The following is an 18,608-nucleotide window of genomic DNA, read 5'->3' on the forward strand; positions in this document are numbered from 1 at the left end:
CCTGTCGTGCGGTACGCGACGGTCCGATACCTCATGGCGCTGGCGGTGCGTTATGATCTGGGCATCGATCAGATGGACGCCGTGACGGCGTTTCTACAGGGTGAGCTGAAAGATGAGGAAATATACATGGTGCAGCCGCAGGGTGTGGAGAGCCGGAGCGGCAAGGTTTGCCGGCTGAAGAAGGCGCTGTACGGCTTGAAGCAGTCAAGCCGCGTTTGGAATGCTCAGCTGGATGATGTACTGCAGAGGTTCGGACTGAATCGTTCTTCAGTCGATCCCTGCCTGTACTGGATGGTGCGTGAGGAAAAGTTAATGTTCGTCACCATCTACGTTGACGATTTCTTGATCTTCACCAACGACCGGAAGTTGAAGCAGAAGCTGAAGGCGTACTTGTGCGAGCAGTTCAAGATGAAGGATCTCGGTGAGGCCAAGTACTGTCAAGGTGTCCGAATTACGAGGGATCGAGAAGAGGGGAAGCTCTGGCTCGATCAACAAGCATACGTCGAGGAGATTATCCAGCGGTTTAGGATTAGGGAGGAGTGTAGAAGGCGTTGAATTAAATGATAATCTAAGTAATCCGTGTCGTAAAATAAAAAAATAAATTCATTCCACTGTCACACGTTAACTTAACCACACGTGTATTTCAATTGATATTCTATGGAACAACATCCCCAGATCCTATCAGTGCCATTTTTGGGTCATCTCCGGTACCCCATCTTGAAGTTGAGAGTTTCACCTACACCGGGTGATCCTTTAGGTGTATGCTTGTGAGTTTGGAAGGCGAGTATTCTTGACCCCAAAGCCATGAAATCGAAAAAAACAGCTTTTAACAAATGACAATATATGATTGATTTTGTGGAACTCGTACCCCACTGCAAGCCTGCTGAAGCTGTGAATCCATCTGGACCAAAGTGCACGGCTTCAGCATGTCCGGGAGGATCCAGTGCTGAGTGGTTAGAAGCATTGGTCTTGAAGTTTCACTCATTTTTTTTCAGTTCAACCTGATGGCCAAGATTACAAAGAATGTTAAAGTTGTTTGGTTGATTCGATATTATACAAGAAAGTTGAGAGTTGTTCAAGTATTTTGAAAAAGTATGGGAACGTTTTTGGAACTATGTAATTCGCATATTTAACCTGTTACCCGTAAGCTTCAGCCAAGATTTTGTATCCTCGATAAGGTATTTTTCAACGTTTCATGTCTCTGTTGTTCACAGTCTACTGTGGCCCACATTTTTTTTACTCTTTATTGAAGATTACCTGAGAGGTTTGATTTCATTCGTTCAAAAGTCTTATTCCGGGTTCAGTTCTCATCTTGTCATCTTGAAAAAAAAAAATAGACACTAATTTAAGAATCCGCAACTATTCAAAACAAGCAACATGTATGTATGTATCTAAAAGTCATAAAGTTTGCTGCATACGTCCAAAAATATTAAGTCCTAAAAACCTTTCATCATTCTTTTTCTTCTATAACAAGTTATTTTTCTATTATGATCACGCTTTAAGACAAAGGTTTGAAATGAAATATAAAACTTTTCAGTATAAAGATGAAATAGAAATACATAAGTAATAATGCTGTTGAACAGGAATACTAGAATAGGATAATAACTAAATTAATTGCAAGAAAGTAACATATTTACTAGGACAACAATCAATCATAATAGACTAGTTGAAGCCAGAAACAGAAAAAAAACGGTGGAATACGTGTAAAACTATATATTTTAAATGTAACAATAAAGTCCTATCAAATCTACCTACAGTTCAATGGTTCAAATCCGAAATTCCTGCAGAGGTTATTTGAAATGATGCTTCCCCGGTTGCAGCCGTAGGACTGAACAGTAATCTACAGCTCCGATGGTCCCCGATTGTCCGGGTCAACTGCAACCTCATGTGAACCAAGCTGCTCCAAGCCAACCCTAGCGCCGGGACAATCAACCCGTCGTCCAGGGTAGATTCGTCTACTACGGAGCGGACCTGATTTGTGCAAACAGTGGCAAAATCGTATCGATCCTGCAGCCGGTGAATAGTTTGTACTATACGCCGAAAAGAATGTGCTCGGTCTACGTAGTTTTGTTCGGCGTCGCCGTATACGGCTGTGATGGAATCGATCACCAGCAGGCCGATAGGGTTGTTCTCCAACAGCACCGGAAGCCGCTCACTGATACATTGTTCTAGGGTGGACTGGTTTTAAGATATCGTCACCCACGGTATACATGTCACAGTATATAAAATGCCACAGTATATACAAAATGTGTTAAGAGCTATTACGACATGCGTTTCAATCTGTATAGGACAAAAAATAATTCTTACCGGATCATACAGGTGCTCGACGAAAATTGCATCCGATAGCGCTCCTCGGACGATTGAGGGAAACTCTCTTCCCAAGCTTGTTTCCATCTGAATTAATCGCTTGGAGGGAAATGGATGTTCCGTGCAGATGTATACAACTCCGCAACTTTGCATCGCAATCGGATCATTCTGCTGCACATGTGCGATCTGTGATACCAACGCCAAATGTAGGGCTAGTTGTGTTTTACCCGACCCTGCATCGCCAGCCAGTTCAATTATACCACGAGCGGGCAACCCACCCCCGGTTAATTTGTTTAGGGATTCTACATTGAAGCGCACTCGGCGCCACCGGTGGCGGTGTTTGATGATGCTCTCGTTTGCTGAAAGAAAACGATTTATCAATGTAGCAGGTTTCGATATAGGCAAAAGAGCATACCCTTACCAGTGCAGTACGCGTTGCCAGAATTGTCTGAGTCCATTTGAAGGGAATAAGGGACCTGGTTGTAAAAAATTTAAGACTGGGTAACGTTAATCATAAAAGTCTGATAATTACAATTTTAAATTTTTCTTACCGTTGCGTCTAGAGATCTCGGATGAATATTATTCAAGCTATATAAAAGAATACGTACACTTTAGATTTCATCTACCCAAACTTGAGAAGTGTACCTCTCAAACCGAATGAAAGTTCTTCTGCTCAAATTTGAGAATCGTTAACCAACCAACATATTCGGTTAAAGGAAAAAAGCTTTCTTTTGCCATTGTTGCTTTTTGGCAATTCCATTAAATTATTCGGAAATATTCCTTTGAATACGTGTGCACAACGGAAGATACGTTATCGGGATTTCGTAAAATTTGGGCGAAAGGTTTGTTGAAAATCTCAAATTTTGTGGATGATTCGTCAAACTCTCGTGTCTGGACCCTCTCTCCTTTTTTACGATTTTCAATAAAAGTCACAATTTTTAATAATGGAATATCTCCTAACTTAGAAGTTATAGAAAACTATTCGTTGTATAAATTTTATTCAAATGTACTGTTACATCCAAAACTTATTTCAACCAAAAGGTTGAAGCAAGTTTAGGATTCAGAGCGTATCTTCTAAAACAATGGTCTTTCTGAATATTTTCATTTAGAAACAAACCCATTCAATTTTATTATTATCAATAAATAATTTATTCGCTCAGAAATGCTTACATTACTGTGTTTTTTTCTAGTTGTAAAGATTTTCGTTTTAATATGAAATATATTTGATTTTTTTTCTGATGTTATTAGTTGCTGTATCTTATTTTCGTTTTTTAGTTTCAAGTTATTGGTATATTCATAAATTTTATCCGCATATCATAATATTACACAAAATATTTTTTTTCGACTGTTCGAATCTCCATACCTTTTTGCCTGTGTAGTTGCCGTTTATATAAGAATATATATATTTGTTTGATACAATACATGTTAAAATTCGTTTCAATTGCCATAGGTATTCAAATTTAATCTTAATTTTGTATTTACTTTGATCGTTTGTTCTCGAATTGTTTTCGGCAAGAGTTTTCTAATGTTTACTGTAATTCATGTCTTACTTTTTTGTGTGTGTCATCCGGTGAGAGCTATTCATTTTTAAAAATGCTGGACATGACTTTTTTTCATCACTGCTTTTAAAATAAAACTTATTGGATTTTTTTTCATTTTTCGCACAGTTCTGTTCGATCAGCCTCGTAATCTCATGGTTTCAAAATAAAAAAAAATCAAACGGCGATGTGATGGGCTCGAGATCTTAGCTAGAAATTGGTAGCGAAGTAAATGGCTTAAAAAATGTTGGTATCTATAATTGCTAATTTTTACTAAATAAGAACTAAGCAGAACTTAGCAACGGAACATAAAAAAATGTTTTTTTTTTAAGTTTGGCAATCTTGCAATATGCTGTGTAGGTTGAGGCATAAAGTAACAGAAAGTGTTTCAAAAATCACAAAGTAGATCAATGATTTTCATCGGAGAAAATATGTTTCTCAATATGTTCTTGGGATCAAATCGCTTTTGATGAAAGAAGTTTTATCATAAATCGATTATATTATAGGTAAAACATTCATTATAAGATTGCCTTTGCTGCATTAATTACGTGATCAATTTTAGATAATCAAAATATACCTTATAGTTTTCTTGTGGCAGACGTATCGCTTTTTTGCGTTGCGGAAATTTTAATAATAACGGCGTCAATTGGTCCCTATTTTCAATTTCTTAAAAAATCAAGTTCTACTCCGATTCAAATCAAGACTGCTTAAATGCTGAAAAAATGGAGGCTTATCAAATAATCCATGTCAACCAAATCGAGTTACATAATACTTAAGGATTAATATCTATTGCATGTCACGTGTGCTTGCACACGTTCAGGGTTTCTAAATTTTCCTACGCTCTGATGGGATAGCGTCCATGTATTATACTCTTCTACACAAAACTGAACAACCGAGTAGCATGTTCCTGTATCATCACGAAGCTCAAACTACAAACTTATTCTACTGCCTGTGGTTTGGTCAGTCTTTTTGCACCCCGACTAGGAGGTCCCTTGGGCTTTGAAAATTGCGGTCGCAGATTCAACTTACGAGGATGTAACTCTTCGTACAGAAATTCCTCCGTAAGTTCGGCTCCGTTATCAATTTCAAGCTTCTTAGCTATATCAATACCGTGTTTCTCGATTGTAGCACTGAACGGACCTTTGCAGCTCGAATACATCATTCGTTCTCGGATTGAACAGCTGTAGCCGGGCATGGAATAGACGAATACCATACTTTCCAAGTGTTGACCTTCATGGACATGTTTAAACAGATACAAATGATAACGCGCATGGTCAGTCGGGATCTGTGATGGCAGTTTGAGCAGGTCAATGTTGGCTGCGTTGACCAGGTGGATCCGTTCCTCTTCTAGATCGATCCGGAACTGGAGGTAGTTGTAGCCGCCTCGTCGCATGTCATTCAATGCCTGAGCTGTCGGTTCCGAAATGGGGCAGTTTATGCCACCCAATGTTTGCTGCTTGGTGTCGATGCCGAAATCTGTTTTCACCTCACTTTTCCGAATATTGGCCAGTTCTTCCTCACGACTAGTTAGCGGTGCGGGAGCACTGAAATCTACCTTGTGTTTCAGATATCCTTCAAGGGTTGTCTCCTCCTTGGTGGTGGCATTCAACTCTTCCTTGATGTGGCCGGAACCGAATTCCAACTTCAAAGTAGCTTTGGTGGAGGCGTACAACATTTTCTGCCGTACGGTGGCCGCTTCCGGAACCCAGCTCAGCAGAAGCCAAGCATATCCGGTAGGGATTTTGTAGTCGAGGCTGTAATAACAAAGTTGATAACGTTACTCTATAAATACTAGTATCGAAACAAAACAAATTTCAAGTGGACATGTTCTTACCGGTATAGGATGTAACATGGCACATCGAGCTCAACAAGTGGTCTAATGAATGCATCGTAGTCCTTTTCCCAATCTTTTTTCACTGCTTTGTGGTCCACTAACGCAAGTTCCTCTGGAACAAAGAACATCGTAACAGTGAGAAGATAAGTTAGAAACTAAATCAAAAATTCCGATTCATTCCGTTTCTTTGTGTATTTTAGTCTATCTACACACCAGTTACTTTTGTAGATTGTTCAGTGAAACATTTTTGTTGCATAGGTAATTGCCACATTGCATAATTAGCCATCCAGTCGAAGAAGAAATTCCTGAACTGATAAACTTACTGAAAATTCGGTGGAAAACTACCGGTTTCGATTTTCATTTACTGTGAAAGGCAATCAAACCCCCACAAAATGTGTACTGGCGTAAACTACAGAAGAGATGAAATGGTGTACCTTGACGTGATTTTTAGGTCACGCTTTTCGGCGTTGAGTTCATGGCATCCGAGTGACTTTTCCAAAGGGCCTCGATCTACATCTCAGAGTTTGTTCAGTGTTAATCTAAAATGTATACCAACTTACTTATTTCAATAACTCTGACTACTGATCGATTAGCTCTGAATTCTACGCAGAAATATAAGCAGCCACACGGTTGTTGTAAAATAGCACTCAATTTTTGTTGGGGCTTTCTTATCAAAAAAACACCCAAGATTATTAGAACGTGACGGTATTGAAAACGCTTTCGCTTTCTGGATAAGTAAAATCGTTAGTCTATTGCTGATCCACCACCCATTCGAGGGAAGGTCAAGATCACCTGGCTGGATACTTACCGTTCTCGATAGAAACTTTGAGCACGCGCGTTTTTCCGTCCTTGCACTTTCCAAAGAACTTAAGCAGCTCTGTGTTGGCTGAAAAAAGACCAAAAAAATAACTATAATAAAGCATCCTTATATATGTACAGATATTGTATAGATTATTGTTTTCCGTTTGATTTGCAATTTGAATATCTCATGTGTGCAGATACCTTCATAGTCGGAAACACTCAATTTGATTGTTCAAATAGATTTACAGTAAAATTCTATTCATATTGTTTCATTTGATTGCTGACCAAGCCCATTACCTATCTATCTAAATATGATAGAATTAAATGGGCAAGCTGTAGTGAGTTATATATCGTAAGCAAACCATTCAATTGAATTGATGCAATTCATGCTCAATGAGCTCTTGGGGTGTTTTTTTCCTGAGCCATGGGAGATAAAGCGATACAGCATGTATTATTTTAGAAAACTCAACCGAATCCATTTGAACTACGCAACAAGGAATTTAAAATTCAAATTAAAGTAACAAAATATCGGAACAGAAAACAATTGACAAGTTATTCTCAAAAATATCAACAATGAATCATTTCAATTTTTCGATACCCACCCTTGATTCCGGTTTGGTGAGACATCTTTATTTTTACGATTTTCTCCAATGGTCGTCAGTCTGTGCGATTGACTGCCTTAAATCAATTTGAATTTTTCCTAGGGGATATGCTACTTCCGGTTTCAAGAGCAAAAGCGTTTTTTTCACAGGAAACACAGGAACCCGGCTCGATCACTATACTCACTAAACAGATATAAGGGAGAAATTTTCCCTTTTTGAAAATATCACTAAAATTACGCGACAGACAGACTTTATCGAACGAACTACTGCGGTTGAGTGACCACTTGGAAGATTTTTTTCTCCCAAAGTTGAGAAACAGCCTTGCCAGATCTACGGATTTCTCCGTAGTTCTACGGATTTTCAGCATTTCTACGGAGCTACGGATCGATGCTCGAAATCTACGGATTTTTAGCATTTCTTACGGATTTTCTACGGATTATCGAGAAAATTCAAGGGATTCTGAGGATAACTGAAAATTCTACCTGACGACCAAAAAAAAAAAAAAAAAGGTCATCAAGCTTTATTTTGCCGAAATCAGTACATTTTTCGATTTTCCTAAAATCTACGGACTTGAGCGGTTTTCAATCTGGCAACGCTGTTGAGAAAGATAAGCGTTGCAGCGGTGCCGAATGTGCATTATTTTCTTTTTTAGTCCTGATTTTTACGATTTTTGCAATTTTTTTCTCTCTCTCTTTTGCACGAACCGGCCCATAATGCCTAAGTCTTGTGGATTTTGTTTAAATAATTTAATGCGACCTTTGTTCTCATAGTGTGGGGTAAGAAATCCACAATCAATAATTTTCAATAAGTTATTGTGGTTTGAAAAATATTGAATTTCATAAAAAAGATGGCAACTCTGGAGTGGGAGAGATATTTTGACAAGAGGAATTCACCAAGGAACTCATGCTTTGAAAACAGAATAGAGTTACTAGTGTTCATAAAACAATCAAGAGTTATTAAATAAATAAAAAAATAGTATGAACGTCGCTACGCTTTTTTACTGTTTCAATAGGCGAAATCCGTTCAAATTCAAACAGAACTAAAAAATTATTAAAAAAAATCAAAAAGAAAAGACTCGAAATGTTTTTTTTTAACTATACTTCATGAGGTTTAAACCAAAATGATCTTATTTTTGAGCTTAACTATAGAGGACAGCTGAAACTGAATTTATGAATATTTTGCATCATGGATACATGTTAGTGCGCACTAACGAGCCTATATAGTAAACAAAGAGGCCGGGCTCTTCATGTTCATGTACTACATGATGTACATTGAAAGAAAAATTTTTTGCATAAGTTGGGACTTATGTGAAGTTAACATTAATTTGGCCCACGGCCAATAAGGTTTGACCAACCCCCTGGCAACTTGACGTTTCCCATACAAATCGCGTGTGCCAGTTTTTTCTGGTTCTCTGGTTCTGTCAAATCGAAAATCGAGCTACTTCACATGTCGGAAGGACCCATATTGAAATGTGTTTTCTGTAACTGATTCAATAACTGAAAAAAAGTTTTGAATTTGGAACTTTTTGCTATGTTTTATGTGAAGTGAAGCTGTTTTCAAAAGTTTAGTCCAAGAAAACGAATAGAGCGTTAATTTGGGTGTCCTACATAAGGTTTAAAAGTTCTGGACTGCTTTAAATAAATTACTGATATCCGGCAGTTTTTTGGGACAACTTTACCTTCCACCGAAACTGTTGAAGACACTCAAGCACAATAAATGTAAAATACAACATTACCGCATCAATCTTTAAGTGATTGCCATAAACTGCGAGGCATATGAACATTTTAAAATGACAAAACAATCACATTATAGCAGAACTGTTGCCATTTTATGGAAAAACTGTTCCTACACAATACATAAATCGGTATAATATTGAATGAGATTGACCATTTCGGTAAAAACTTTTTTTTATTCATTCGAAAGTTATGAATTCGCCTGATTCGTACCACATTTAATAGTGTGCCCTTTCCATATGCATGACTCGAAAAGTATGTAAACAAGCGGCACGCATGCGACATCTGCGATTTTGAAACAGACACACGAAACTCGACCGAACTGTCAAGTTGCCAGGGGGTTGGGTTTGACAGAAAATATCATTTTATGATTCACTATTCGACAATTGAAGAGAGATCAGAGTATATTATGATATAAATATGAAAAAAAAACAAATTTCAAAACGGTATCAGAGTGAAATCGAAAGAGATTTTAAAAAAATGCCTGCGTATCTGGTATCCCTAAAGAACTCACCACGGGGTCAACAAAAGGAACTCATTAGGATGTCAATATTCTCAAAGATCGCTGAATGACGTGCAAACTCTACACACCACACACGCACGCAATGAAAAATCGCCCGTCCCCGTCACATCGGTCATGACCAAAGATCAAAAGAGTCATCACTCGGGGCATCAAATCGAGACAAAAATTTCTACGCGAGTTTTTCCAGGTTGTCCATCAGCGGAAAACCAGTTGTAGCTGTATCGTCTCTTCCGGGTGCGGAAACAAACGAAACGGAAGTGTGGTTTCCAGGTTTTGTCTAGCTGGTTACAGTGCTCTGACGGAAGTGCTGCTGGAAGATACCACGAAGCAGCACCATGAGTGACTTTTTGAAATCGGCCATGAATTACTTCCAAGCTGGTTCCGGACCAGGTTGCGGAGCAGGATCCGGACTGGACAACGAGTTCGTAGGCCAAACCGTCGAAGTCGGAAGCGTCAAGTTGCGGATTAAACGTGTCATCGCAGAAGGTATGCTTGGGTTGACTTTGTAGCTTGAGAAGTGGGTGGATTAACAATGGAAAAAGGCCAGTTACGCTTGTGTAACAATCGAACGCCTAAAGGTGCGGGGATTTACAGCGAATGATAAGTAAAAATATTGGATGCTTCAATTATATCCTCCAATATCGGAACTGATAGAACTTAAATGCATGATACTTTGAGCAATTTAATTAGGAAAAAACTTTCATGTTTTTTTTATTTAAAGATTTTATCTGCCCATTGAGTGTAGCAAATTTACGGTTCTTTTTCTATTCCATTTTTTCAAGTTTTGTGTAGAGATGTCAAAAACACTGGGAGAAACTCTCTGTTTTGGTTTCCGTTATCGAGAGGGAGAGAGAATTTGAAGATGTGTGGGGGAAAGATTCTCTGTTATGATTCGATCACTAGCTTGGTTCAAAAGTTTTTAACGTGAGTTAATTCAGATTTTTTTTAAAATTATTATTATTCGATCATTGGGATTTTATCATCTATGGGGTCATTCATCTTGAATAATTCGATCAGAAGATATTTGTTGGTATAAAGATTCGTAACTGAGAATTGCTTCTTATATTTCATGTTTATTGAGTTATTATTATCTTTCGTTATGTGGACGATGTAGGTAATTTATGTGAATCTTGAAATTGACCGGTTCGCCAAGAACATCAAGACCTTTACCTGTTCAGATCGAGCGATTGACTCTTTATCAAGAACATTACCGGCTGTTAACAGGAGTCGCTTTCGGGAAAATAAAATTGCTGTGGTTTTGTATTGTTTAATTTTGATAATATGCCATTGGATTTCTAACAAAAATATAATGTATTTTTGATTATGCGTTTCAGGTGGGTTTGCTTACGTGTTCGTTGCCCAGGACGCATCTACCGGGAATGAGTACGCCCTAAAGCGGTTGCTCGGTGCCGATAAAGAAGAGTGTAACAACATAATTCGAGAAATTAACACCCTGAAGCAGCTCTCCGGCCATTCTAACATTATCCGCTTTGTGGCGGCCTCATTTATCGACCGGACGCAAAATACGACAGCTAAACGGGCCGAATATCTGCTGGTAACCGAACTCTGCAAGGGTGGCTGCTTGAGGGATTGTTTGGACAAGGATTTAGCCCCGGACAGTGTTTTGCGGGTGTTCTATCAAGCATGCAAAGCGGTGGCTCATATGCATTCGCAACCTGTGCCGATTAATCATAGGGATATAAAGGTATCCTGGTGAGCATGTAATTGTTTTCATTTCTTTTAAATTACTTCGATTTTTTAGATTGAAAACTACTTAATCGGTAGCGATGGTCAGCTGAAGCTGTGTGATTTCGGGTCTGCATCAACTGACACTTTCGCTCCAGACGTCACGTGGAATGCGCATCAACGAGACATGTTGGAGGACAATCTGGCGCGCTGTACAACACCAATGTACCGTGCGCCCGAGCAACTTGATACATGGGCCAACTACCCCATCGGCATCAAAACAGATGTCTGGGCGTTAGGATGCATTTTGTATTGTTTGTGCTATCGAAAGCATCCGTTCGAGGATTCCGCAAAACTGCGAATAATCAATGCAAACTATACCATTCCAAATGATTCGCGCTACAGTTGTTTCAGTGAGATAATCAGAGGATGTTTGATGGTAGATCCGATAAAACGCTTCGACATCTCAATGGTGTTGGAACGCTTAGCTGCTATTGGAGAAACCAAAGGTTGGCCTTTAAAGGGACCTCTGAATTTGGACGGCAAGCCCCTGAATACGCCACCAACTGGACTAAGTCCAAATCCAAGTCCTATGCACCAACAGCAAGTTGAGGGGAGCCATCACGCTCCCCCCCAACGCCCAGCTCCTCCAAGACCGGCACCGGTTGCAGCAGCAATGGGAGATAATGGGCATGCTGAAAGGAAAAATCCTCACAGACCACCGGATCCAGTGCGACCTCCTCCGCCTGTTGTTGTTCCTCCGACAGCAGGAATTCATCACTACCCACAACAACAAGTTACACCTGGAGGCGTTAGTGGTGGCGGCCTTTTTTCATCAATCAAGGGTGGGGCAGGTAGTTTTTTGAAAAATCTGAAGGAAACTTCAACCAAAGTTGTTCAAACCGTGCAACAAAGTATAGCGCGCACTGATTTGGATATCAGTTACATCACACAAAGACTTCTGGTAATGCCATGCCCTTCAGAAGGTTTGGAATCTGCTTACAGAACAAACCATATCGATGATGTTAGGGTCTATTTGGAGAGTCGTTTCCTTCCTACAAAAATCAGTATTTATAACCTCGGCCCTAGAAGCTGCCCAAGGTTACCGCCGCCTGTACGCACCGTAGAGGGAAGTTTCATCTATTCTCCGGCACCGGCTTCGTTCAAAGCGCCTACATTAGCTGGGTTGTATTCACTGGCCGAAGATATGTATGGTTTCCTCAATGCTGATCCAAAAACAGTAGTTGTTATTCAGAGTCCGGATTCGGGTAAAGCATTAGCAGCTACGATGGTGTGCGCTTTGTTGGTGTATAGTCAACTGGTTACAGAACCGGAGGACGCCCTACAGATATTTGCTGTCAAACGAACTCCTCCGAATATGCGTCCTTCAGAACTGCGTTATTTGTATTACCTAGGTGATATTGTGCGATCTGTTCCGCATCTGCCCCATTACAAGCCGGTTACGTTGGTTTCAATAACTGCAAATCCGGTACCACGCATGACGAAAGCACGTGACGGATGTCGTCTATATATTGAAGTTGCAGCTGGTGATCGGATATTGTTCAGCACTTTGCAAGATTATGAACGCATGCGACTTTACTTAGCGAGTGAAGGAAAAATTACCCTTACTCTGAATGTAACAGTATGTGGCGATGTTACAATGACGTTGTATCATGCAAGAAATGCTCTCGGGGGTATTGGTCGGCCTCAAGGACTTAAAATTTGTCAATTTCAATTTAACACCGGCTACATTCCGGAAGAAGAAACACTTATAAATTTCAACAAATCCGAATTGGACGACGTTCCGGATGTAGAGCACGTCCCACATGGGTTCAATGTAGCATTATCGGTGTTCGTTGGGGACTCAGAACGACCTCCATCCCAGCAGCCCCCATGGATTCCATCAAAGTCTGCTCGTGATCCAAAAATAATGTTCGCTTCCCTTCTAGAATACGAAGAGAATGTTGACAATTTCATAACAAAACCTACAGCTTCCAAGCCAGCTGCCCCGCATCGTCCACCCCCTGTACGTCCAGCTCCTCCTTCGCCGCAACCTCCTCGGGCTTTTCCGAAACCTCCGTCAGAACCTTCCGATGATGAGTCAACTTCAAATACTCATAATGATGCCGATTTGCTAAACATCAGTAATGCCAATCAACAAAAGTCTACTCGTGAACCGGCGACAGTTCAGTCTAATGATGCTACTTTCGATCTGTTAGGAGGATTTGAAGCACCCAAAACACAGTCGGAAGCAAGCGGAGTGTCACAGCCGGCCTCCGGAATAGACGATATATTTGGAGCATTCGAAAGCGCTAGTACAGGACCGGTTCCACTGCAAAGTAGCAAATCGGGCACTGATCTTAATGGGCTCAACCTTAATTTCGATAATTTCGGAGGCATAGCCCAGCCAGCCACAACTGCGGTGAACGGTGCTTCCAACAACACCAATCAATTTAACAACAGCTTCGGTTTTGATCCGTTTGCCGGGATCAGTGCAAGTGCATTCTATAACAGTTCTCAACCAGCTTCAGCTCAACCGGCAACAGCCCAGCAACCGTCACAGCCAGCCAACAAAGATCCTTTCGCTGATATCGGCAATTTGGGAGCAACCTTGGGAAGTAACCCCACAGCACAGCAGTGGTCTACGACTACTCCCAGTCCAAGCCGATCGGCACAGTTTGCTAGTCCTACAAACCAGTCAACCAATCCTTCCCCAAGAAATCCTTCAACGCCCGTTCATCAACAACACATGCGAAGTCCGAATATGGAACAAAACCGGCAACCCGATTACAGTCGATCTCACTTTGAGCAACCGAAAGGAGGAGCCAACGGCGCCAATGGCAACAACAACGGGCAGAAGGAACCGAAATCTGGTGACATTTTCGGGGATATACTTGGCTCTCAGGGTTATTCGTTCGGCAGCACCAGAAGCCAGGGACCGCGAACGATCAACGATATGCGCAAAGAAGAACAGATCCGAGAGATGGATCCCGAACGCATCAAACTAATGGAATGGGTAAGATTATGTGTGGTGAATATGTTTACCTAATATCCAACCACATTTTTCTTCTCTCCTTTTTTATGTGCAGACGGAAGGAAAGAAGAATAATATCCGCGCTCTGCTGTGTACGGTACATACCGTGCTGTGGCCTGGTGCTAAATGGACAAAATGTGAGATGCATCAATTGGTGGGGGCCACAGATGTTAAGAAGATGTATCGCAAGGCCTGTCTAGCAGTACATCCCGATAAGGTGAGAAATTTTTCCTTATCATGTTCCATTAGAACAAGGTATAATAGACACTATAAGTTCCTGGGAATTTATACACTCGATAAACTCTTCACATGATCGCTACGTAAAAATGTACATTAAAATTGTACATTCATGGATTTGTGCCACCGTAAAAATCACGTGAAACCTACGTGAATTTCAGGTAGCAAACAGAGCTCGTCCAGCAAGCAGAATTTACGTAATTTTCATATGAGTTGTATGTGAAAACAACGAAGATCGAATATGGGTAGGGATTCGTTCTGCTACAAGCGATTCACGTAAATTTCTTCGTTATATTAATGTAGGGAGTTTTTTTGTATCTATAGTGTCTATAGTACACGGTCCCAAGTGTGTTTTGGATCAAGAAAATTAGTAGAGGATAGCGTTCAAGTCTTCTAAGCCAACAGTCATGAGATCGAATCCTGGTCAGAACATACATATGCCGTATTTGTTTTAATCCTGTTGGTCCACTAGTTGTGCAAAGCGATTTTTTATATGAAGATGACAACAGTTAGTGCACCACTGGTTGGCCACCAGATAACAACAAATACGGCAATAGTACCTAAACTTTCTGTGGGTTTTTAGCATTCTTAAAATTTTAGCCATCTACCAATAAAGATATACGCTTAGTGTTAAATAAATGGAATCGCTTCGAGGGAACATCAAGTTTGAGACTCCAGGAAAGAAACGCAGTTGCTAATTAAAATGAAATAATTTGCAAACAGATCAAATTTTGTTTCATCTGCAGCACACCGGCACCGAAAACGAAGGCTTGGCCAAGCTTATATTTATGGAACTTAACAACGCCTGGAGTGAGTTCGAAAACGATGCTACCCAGCAGAATCTATTTGGAAACTAAAGCAGACCCAAAAGTGACGGAGAACCAGTCCAAATATACCACAACTAAGAAATTGTAATGTATATGAGTGAGTATGTTCTAAGGCTTTGCTTCGAGAATTTAGAGTTTTATAGTGGGAGAATTCTTTATTCATGTTAATCAGAACTGATTTAAAGTGTTTCGATTTAATCCCTGTACCTATGTGTTGAGACTATGCTCACTAGACTAGACCAAATTCGTATGGGGAAAATTAAACTTGTGTGAAATCTTAAAGGTTTTAAGCTACTATTGACCCTAGGCCTGGCACAAGGTCCTATGCAAAATGTTGAACAAATTGGACCACGGGAAGGAGTCACGCAACAAGCCTGAAATTTTTGGGCAATCTCGAGACATTTTTTTAGAGAGGAACTTGAAAAATCGGTTTTCACCAATAACTTTGGCCTCGACCTATAACTTTTTTTTATCATAACTCTAAATAACTTTTTATTAATAACTCTTATCAGAAAGCAGTCTTCGAATGTAATATTTGTTATAATTTATCTCAAAAAACATATTCAAATGGATCGGCTAAAGAGACCAAGGATATTCGCCAAAAACTGTTTTTTTTTTATGTTCCTTCCAAATCAAATGTCTCCAAATTCACTCTAACGCTCATTTTACCGTCAAATGAATTTGTACGGTGTGCAATAGAAAAACGAATTTGATGGAAAATAGACTCTTGCTTTTTCAACGCTCATCAAAGCGACCACTGTTTTTCAATTGTGTTGAATCCTTAAACACTATGACGTTAAACTTCACAAAAATCATCTTAAATAAATTTATTACTATAGCTAATGATACTGCTAAATATTATCGTACTGTTGAGATTATTCCACCTTCAAATAAAAATGTAACTCAAATCTGGGGGATGACTGTTTATTTCCGTAAAACGAGCAAAAAAAGGATTGTTTGTTTGAAGGAACGATAACCTGTTTATATTTATTTACATTCAAGTTTTGTTTCAATAATTACCTTGAAACCAAAATTCAAGTAACATTTGTTTGGTTCAATAGACTCTTATCGAGAAATTGTAATAGATTTTCTGTGATGGCGTAATACCTGTTCATAAGCTTACTGAGTGAAAAAGACGATTATGCCATGTATCCTTATCTTTCATAATGTTTTGAATTACTAGAAACAATTGGAGGCTAAACAATATGGAGGGTGGTGGGTCGAATAATAAATCTGGAAGAAAATTTAAAAACGATTAAACTAGACACTTTCTGAAGAAAAATAATTCAAAAACAACATCTATATCCTCAGTGTTAGCTAGTGTTTAACGAAAACAAAAAGGTAGCAGTGTATGTTCATCGCATCCATTTTGAAGCTCGAATAGCAATGTATCATAATGCAAAGCAAGCAAAAACAACATTCAAAAAGCGGCAAGCAACACTTGATTGTGAAAAAATACTAACGTTGAAAATATTTAATAACTCTTACACTTTACGCTAAACAAATAAAGATAACGCCGAAAATTATCCGAAAATGATCACATTGAATTAAAGCCGGAAAAGCAACTGTGATTGGAAACCCGTTCGAAAAGTTCAGCTGAGATAAAACATGATTTTTCGGTTATGGTTACTTTCAGTGGAATAGAGTTGATTGAAAGTCAGTTCGTTGAAGAAGTAATCGATTTGCCTTTTGCGTTAAAGGTGCGAGTAAATAACATTAATAAAACGTTGATTTCGAGCGCGTGGTAAAATGTGTTAAATAGAAAGTTCCATTAAAGGTATATCTGTCGCAAAAGATGCATTTCAGTTGACAGGTTGATTTCAATAATTTTGTTTTAGTATTAAAAAACACTAAGTAGCGAGCTCCGTAAGAAAAAGTGGTATGCATGGAAAGAACTCCTTGATAGGTTGCAGTAAGATGTCAAAGTAATTTTTGTTTCCTGTAAATATATTCAGTGTCTGGTTCCAGCCCGAGAATAATTGAAAGGTGTTGAAGATAATTTTCTATGCAAAATCAGTTTGATGTATCCTCGATTAACTATATTTGATCAAGAACATGCGAAAAGCATCCAAATCATTCCTTTTTTCATTTGTTACTTGAATAATGTTTTTTTTTTCAAAAAACCCAAATCGAGCGACTGATCTCCCACCTGTTTTTTTTTTCTATTGTTTAATTTAATCAATACTGATAGATTGAAGCGTACAGATAGTTACAAAAAAGGATAATAAACCAGGTGATAGTAACAGATTAAAACAATTATTGGTAACGAGTAAGTGCAAAAGTTACGTTGATGTGGTTTAATAATTTATTCGATTATTAATATCTATTAGACATGCGTATATGATTGCTTGAGATGAATTTAATTCACATGTGAATATTGATAAAACATAACAGAGCAGAAACAAACAGAAAACAGTCTATTTATGAAACATAACGTAGTTAAATGAGCATTCTTCTTATTAATAAGATTATGAAGATATGAGCTGAATCCTGCAGCAGTGGTGCCTCATTGATCCGAAATTATTCCATTGATTGTTGCTATTGCCATTTTCAAACCCCATCATTTGCTTTTCCTGTGTCGTTTCCGTGATTTCATCCTTATTCAAACTCTGTATTCTTCAAATACCTCGGGGTCATAGCTTTTTATATATCTTTTATCGATCGAAGATTCGTGACGCATTATTTTTCATGTTTATCATTTTCAAGGCCACCCGATGTGGCTTATTAACGATTGAACACGTGAAGGGTGGAGTGAAAGCTAAATATCATGTTTTCGCTAACTTTCGTTTTAAAAAATTTAAGTAAAAGGCATAAGGAAGTCATTTCTTGGTGTTGAATGCATCCATTGTTTGACATTGTTGTGCTTTCAAAACTCTCTTTGAAAGGTTGAGATATTATTTAGCATCCAATGAAAATTTGGCACAACTGTTCTATCCGCAAATTAAAAAGGAGAACCTAATTTTGTCATTGTGTCACCTTTTTTCGGGCGAAATGATACCAAATCCGGCTGAAAGGGCATGATAGCAAAATTCAGTATAATTTTCCATAAAGGTTTTTTTTTTTTTTTTTTTTTCTTAGCGGCCCACCACACTCCCCCACACCAAAAAGCTCGATTTGAGCCCCCTGGTAATGGACGCTAACTGTTCTCAGCATGTCTGGCAGCAAAACAAGAAAAAAGATTTAATATATACTTGAAAACGCGAGCAAAGTTTTAATAATGCTGAGAACTTTCAAAATGATTATTTAATGCGAGGAAATGTAATTAAGGAATATAACAATATTTGTTAAAATGAATCTCAGTGGAAGAATATTCCTTTTAAGAGATCCATTATTTATCTAATGAAAAAAAAACTAAGATTTAAAAGAATTATTAATATAAAAAGTAACTAAGAATACAACTAAAACTACATAATTTAAATTAAATTTATCGCTAAGAAAATTAAAAAAAAATTAAAGAAAGGACTGAAATAAGTGGTTGGTTGATCA

The 18,608-nt window shown here is 38.8% G+C and overlaps 3 protein-coding genes across 5 annotated transcripts; 1 reads left to right on the forward strand and 2 right to left on the reverse strand.

Moving 5' to 3' along the window:
- Window positions 1–636: 636 nt before the first annotated feature.
- On the reverse strand, window positions 637–2,901 carry LOC129759709 (DNA repair protein XRCC3). Of its 3 annotated transcripts, none has more exons than XM_055757222.1 (4): window positions 2,859–2,901; window positions 2,729–2,783; window positions 2,308–2,666; window positions 637–2,178 (listed from the first exon to the last, which is right to left on the reverse strand). In XM_055757222.1, exons 2-4 carry the CDS (start codon window positions 2,763–2,765, stop codon window positions 1,759–1,761), a joined length of 816 nt encoding a protein of 271 aa, XP_055613197.1. In that variant the 5' UTR covers window positions 2,766–2,783; window positions 2,859–2,901; the 3' UTR covers window positions 637–1,758. The 3 variants fall into 3 exon arrangements, with proteins under 3 accessions (XP_055613197.1, XP_055613198.1, XP_055613196.1); XM_055757223.1 differs by having other exon boundaries at window positions 2,729–2,804; window positions 2,859–2,885; XM_055757221.1 differs by lacking the exon at window positions 2,859–2,901 and having other exon boundaries at window positions 2,723–2,802.
- A 531-nt stretch (window positions 2,902–3,432) lies between these two features.
- LOC129759710 (twinfilin) lies at window positions 3,433–7,370 on the reverse strand. The gene is made up of 4 exons (XM_055757224.1): window positions 7,083–7,370; window positions 6,488–6,565; window positions 5,680–5,791; window positions 3,433–5,599 (listed from the first exon to the last, which is right to left on the reverse strand). The coding sequence occupies exons 1-4, from the start codon at window positions 7,105–7,107 to the stop codon at window positions 4,783–4,785; spliced, it is 1,032 nt and encodes a 343-aa protein (XP_055613199.1). The 5' UTR covers window positions 7,108–7,370; the 3' UTR covers window positions 3,433–4,782.
- Window positions 7,371–9,440: 2,070 nt separating this feature from the next.
- On the forward strand, window positions 9,441–17,610 carry LOC129759711 (cyclin-G-associated kinase). The gene is made up of 5 exons (XM_055757225.1): window positions 9,441–9,824; window positions 10,673–11,043; window positions 11,101–14,040; window positions 14,114–14,275; window positions 15,042–17,610. Exons 1-5 carry the CDS (start codon window positions 9,674–9,676, stop codon window positions 15,150–15,152), a joined length of 3,735 nt encoding a protein of 1,244 aa, XP_055613200.1. The 5' UTR covers window positions 9,441–9,673; the 3' UTR covers window positions 15,153–17,610.
- Window positions 17,611–18,608: the final 998 nt, after the last annotated feature.

This window comes from Uranotaenia lowii, unplaced genomic scaffold (assembly GCF_029784155.1).
Source record: "Uranotaenia lowii strain MFRU-FL unplaced genomic scaffold, ASM2978415v1 HiC_scaffold_252, whole genome shotgun sequence".
Classification (NCBI taxonomy): Eukaryota; Metazoa; Arthropoda; class Insecta; order Diptera; family Culicidae; genus Uranotaenia; species Uranotaenia lowii.

Bases quoted from the DNA above. Each gene is read 5' to 3' on its own strand.
- LOC129759709 (XM_055757221.1), bottom strand. From the start codon at position 2,765: ATGGACTCAGACAATTCTGGCAACGCGTACTGCACTGGTAAGG. The intron at 2,667-2,722 runs GTATGCTCTTTT...GTTTTCTTTCAG, and splicing joins CGCGTACTGCACTGGTAAGG to CAAACGAGAGCATCATCAAA. The intron at 2,179-2,307 runs GTAAGAATTATT...TCTTAAAACCAG, and splicing joins TCGAGCACCTGTATGATCCG to TCCACCCTAGAACAATGTAT.
- LOC129759710 (XM_055757224.1), bottom strand. From the start codon at position 7,107: ATGTCTCACCAAACCGGAATCAAGG. The intron at 5,792-6,487 runs GTAAGTATCCAG...TCTTTGTTCCAG, and splicing joins CAAAGTTTCTATCGAGAACG to AGGAACTTGCGTTAGTGGAC. The intron at 5,600-5,679 runs GTAAGAACATGT...TTGTTATTACAG, and splicing joins CCATGTTACATCCTATACCG to CCTCGACTACAAAATCCCTA.
- LOC129759711 (XM_055757225.1), top strand. From the start codon at position 9,674: ATGAGTGACTTTTTGAAATCGGCCATGAATTACTTCCAAGCTGGTTCC. The intron at 14,041-14,113 runs GTAAGATTATGT...TTTTATGTGCAG, and splicing joins GCATCAAACTAATGGAATGG to ACGGAAGGAAAGAAGAATAA. The intron at 14,276-15,041 runs GTGAGAAATTTT...TTTCATCTGCAG, and splicing joins TAGCAGTACATCCCGATAAG to CACACCGGCACCGAAAACGA.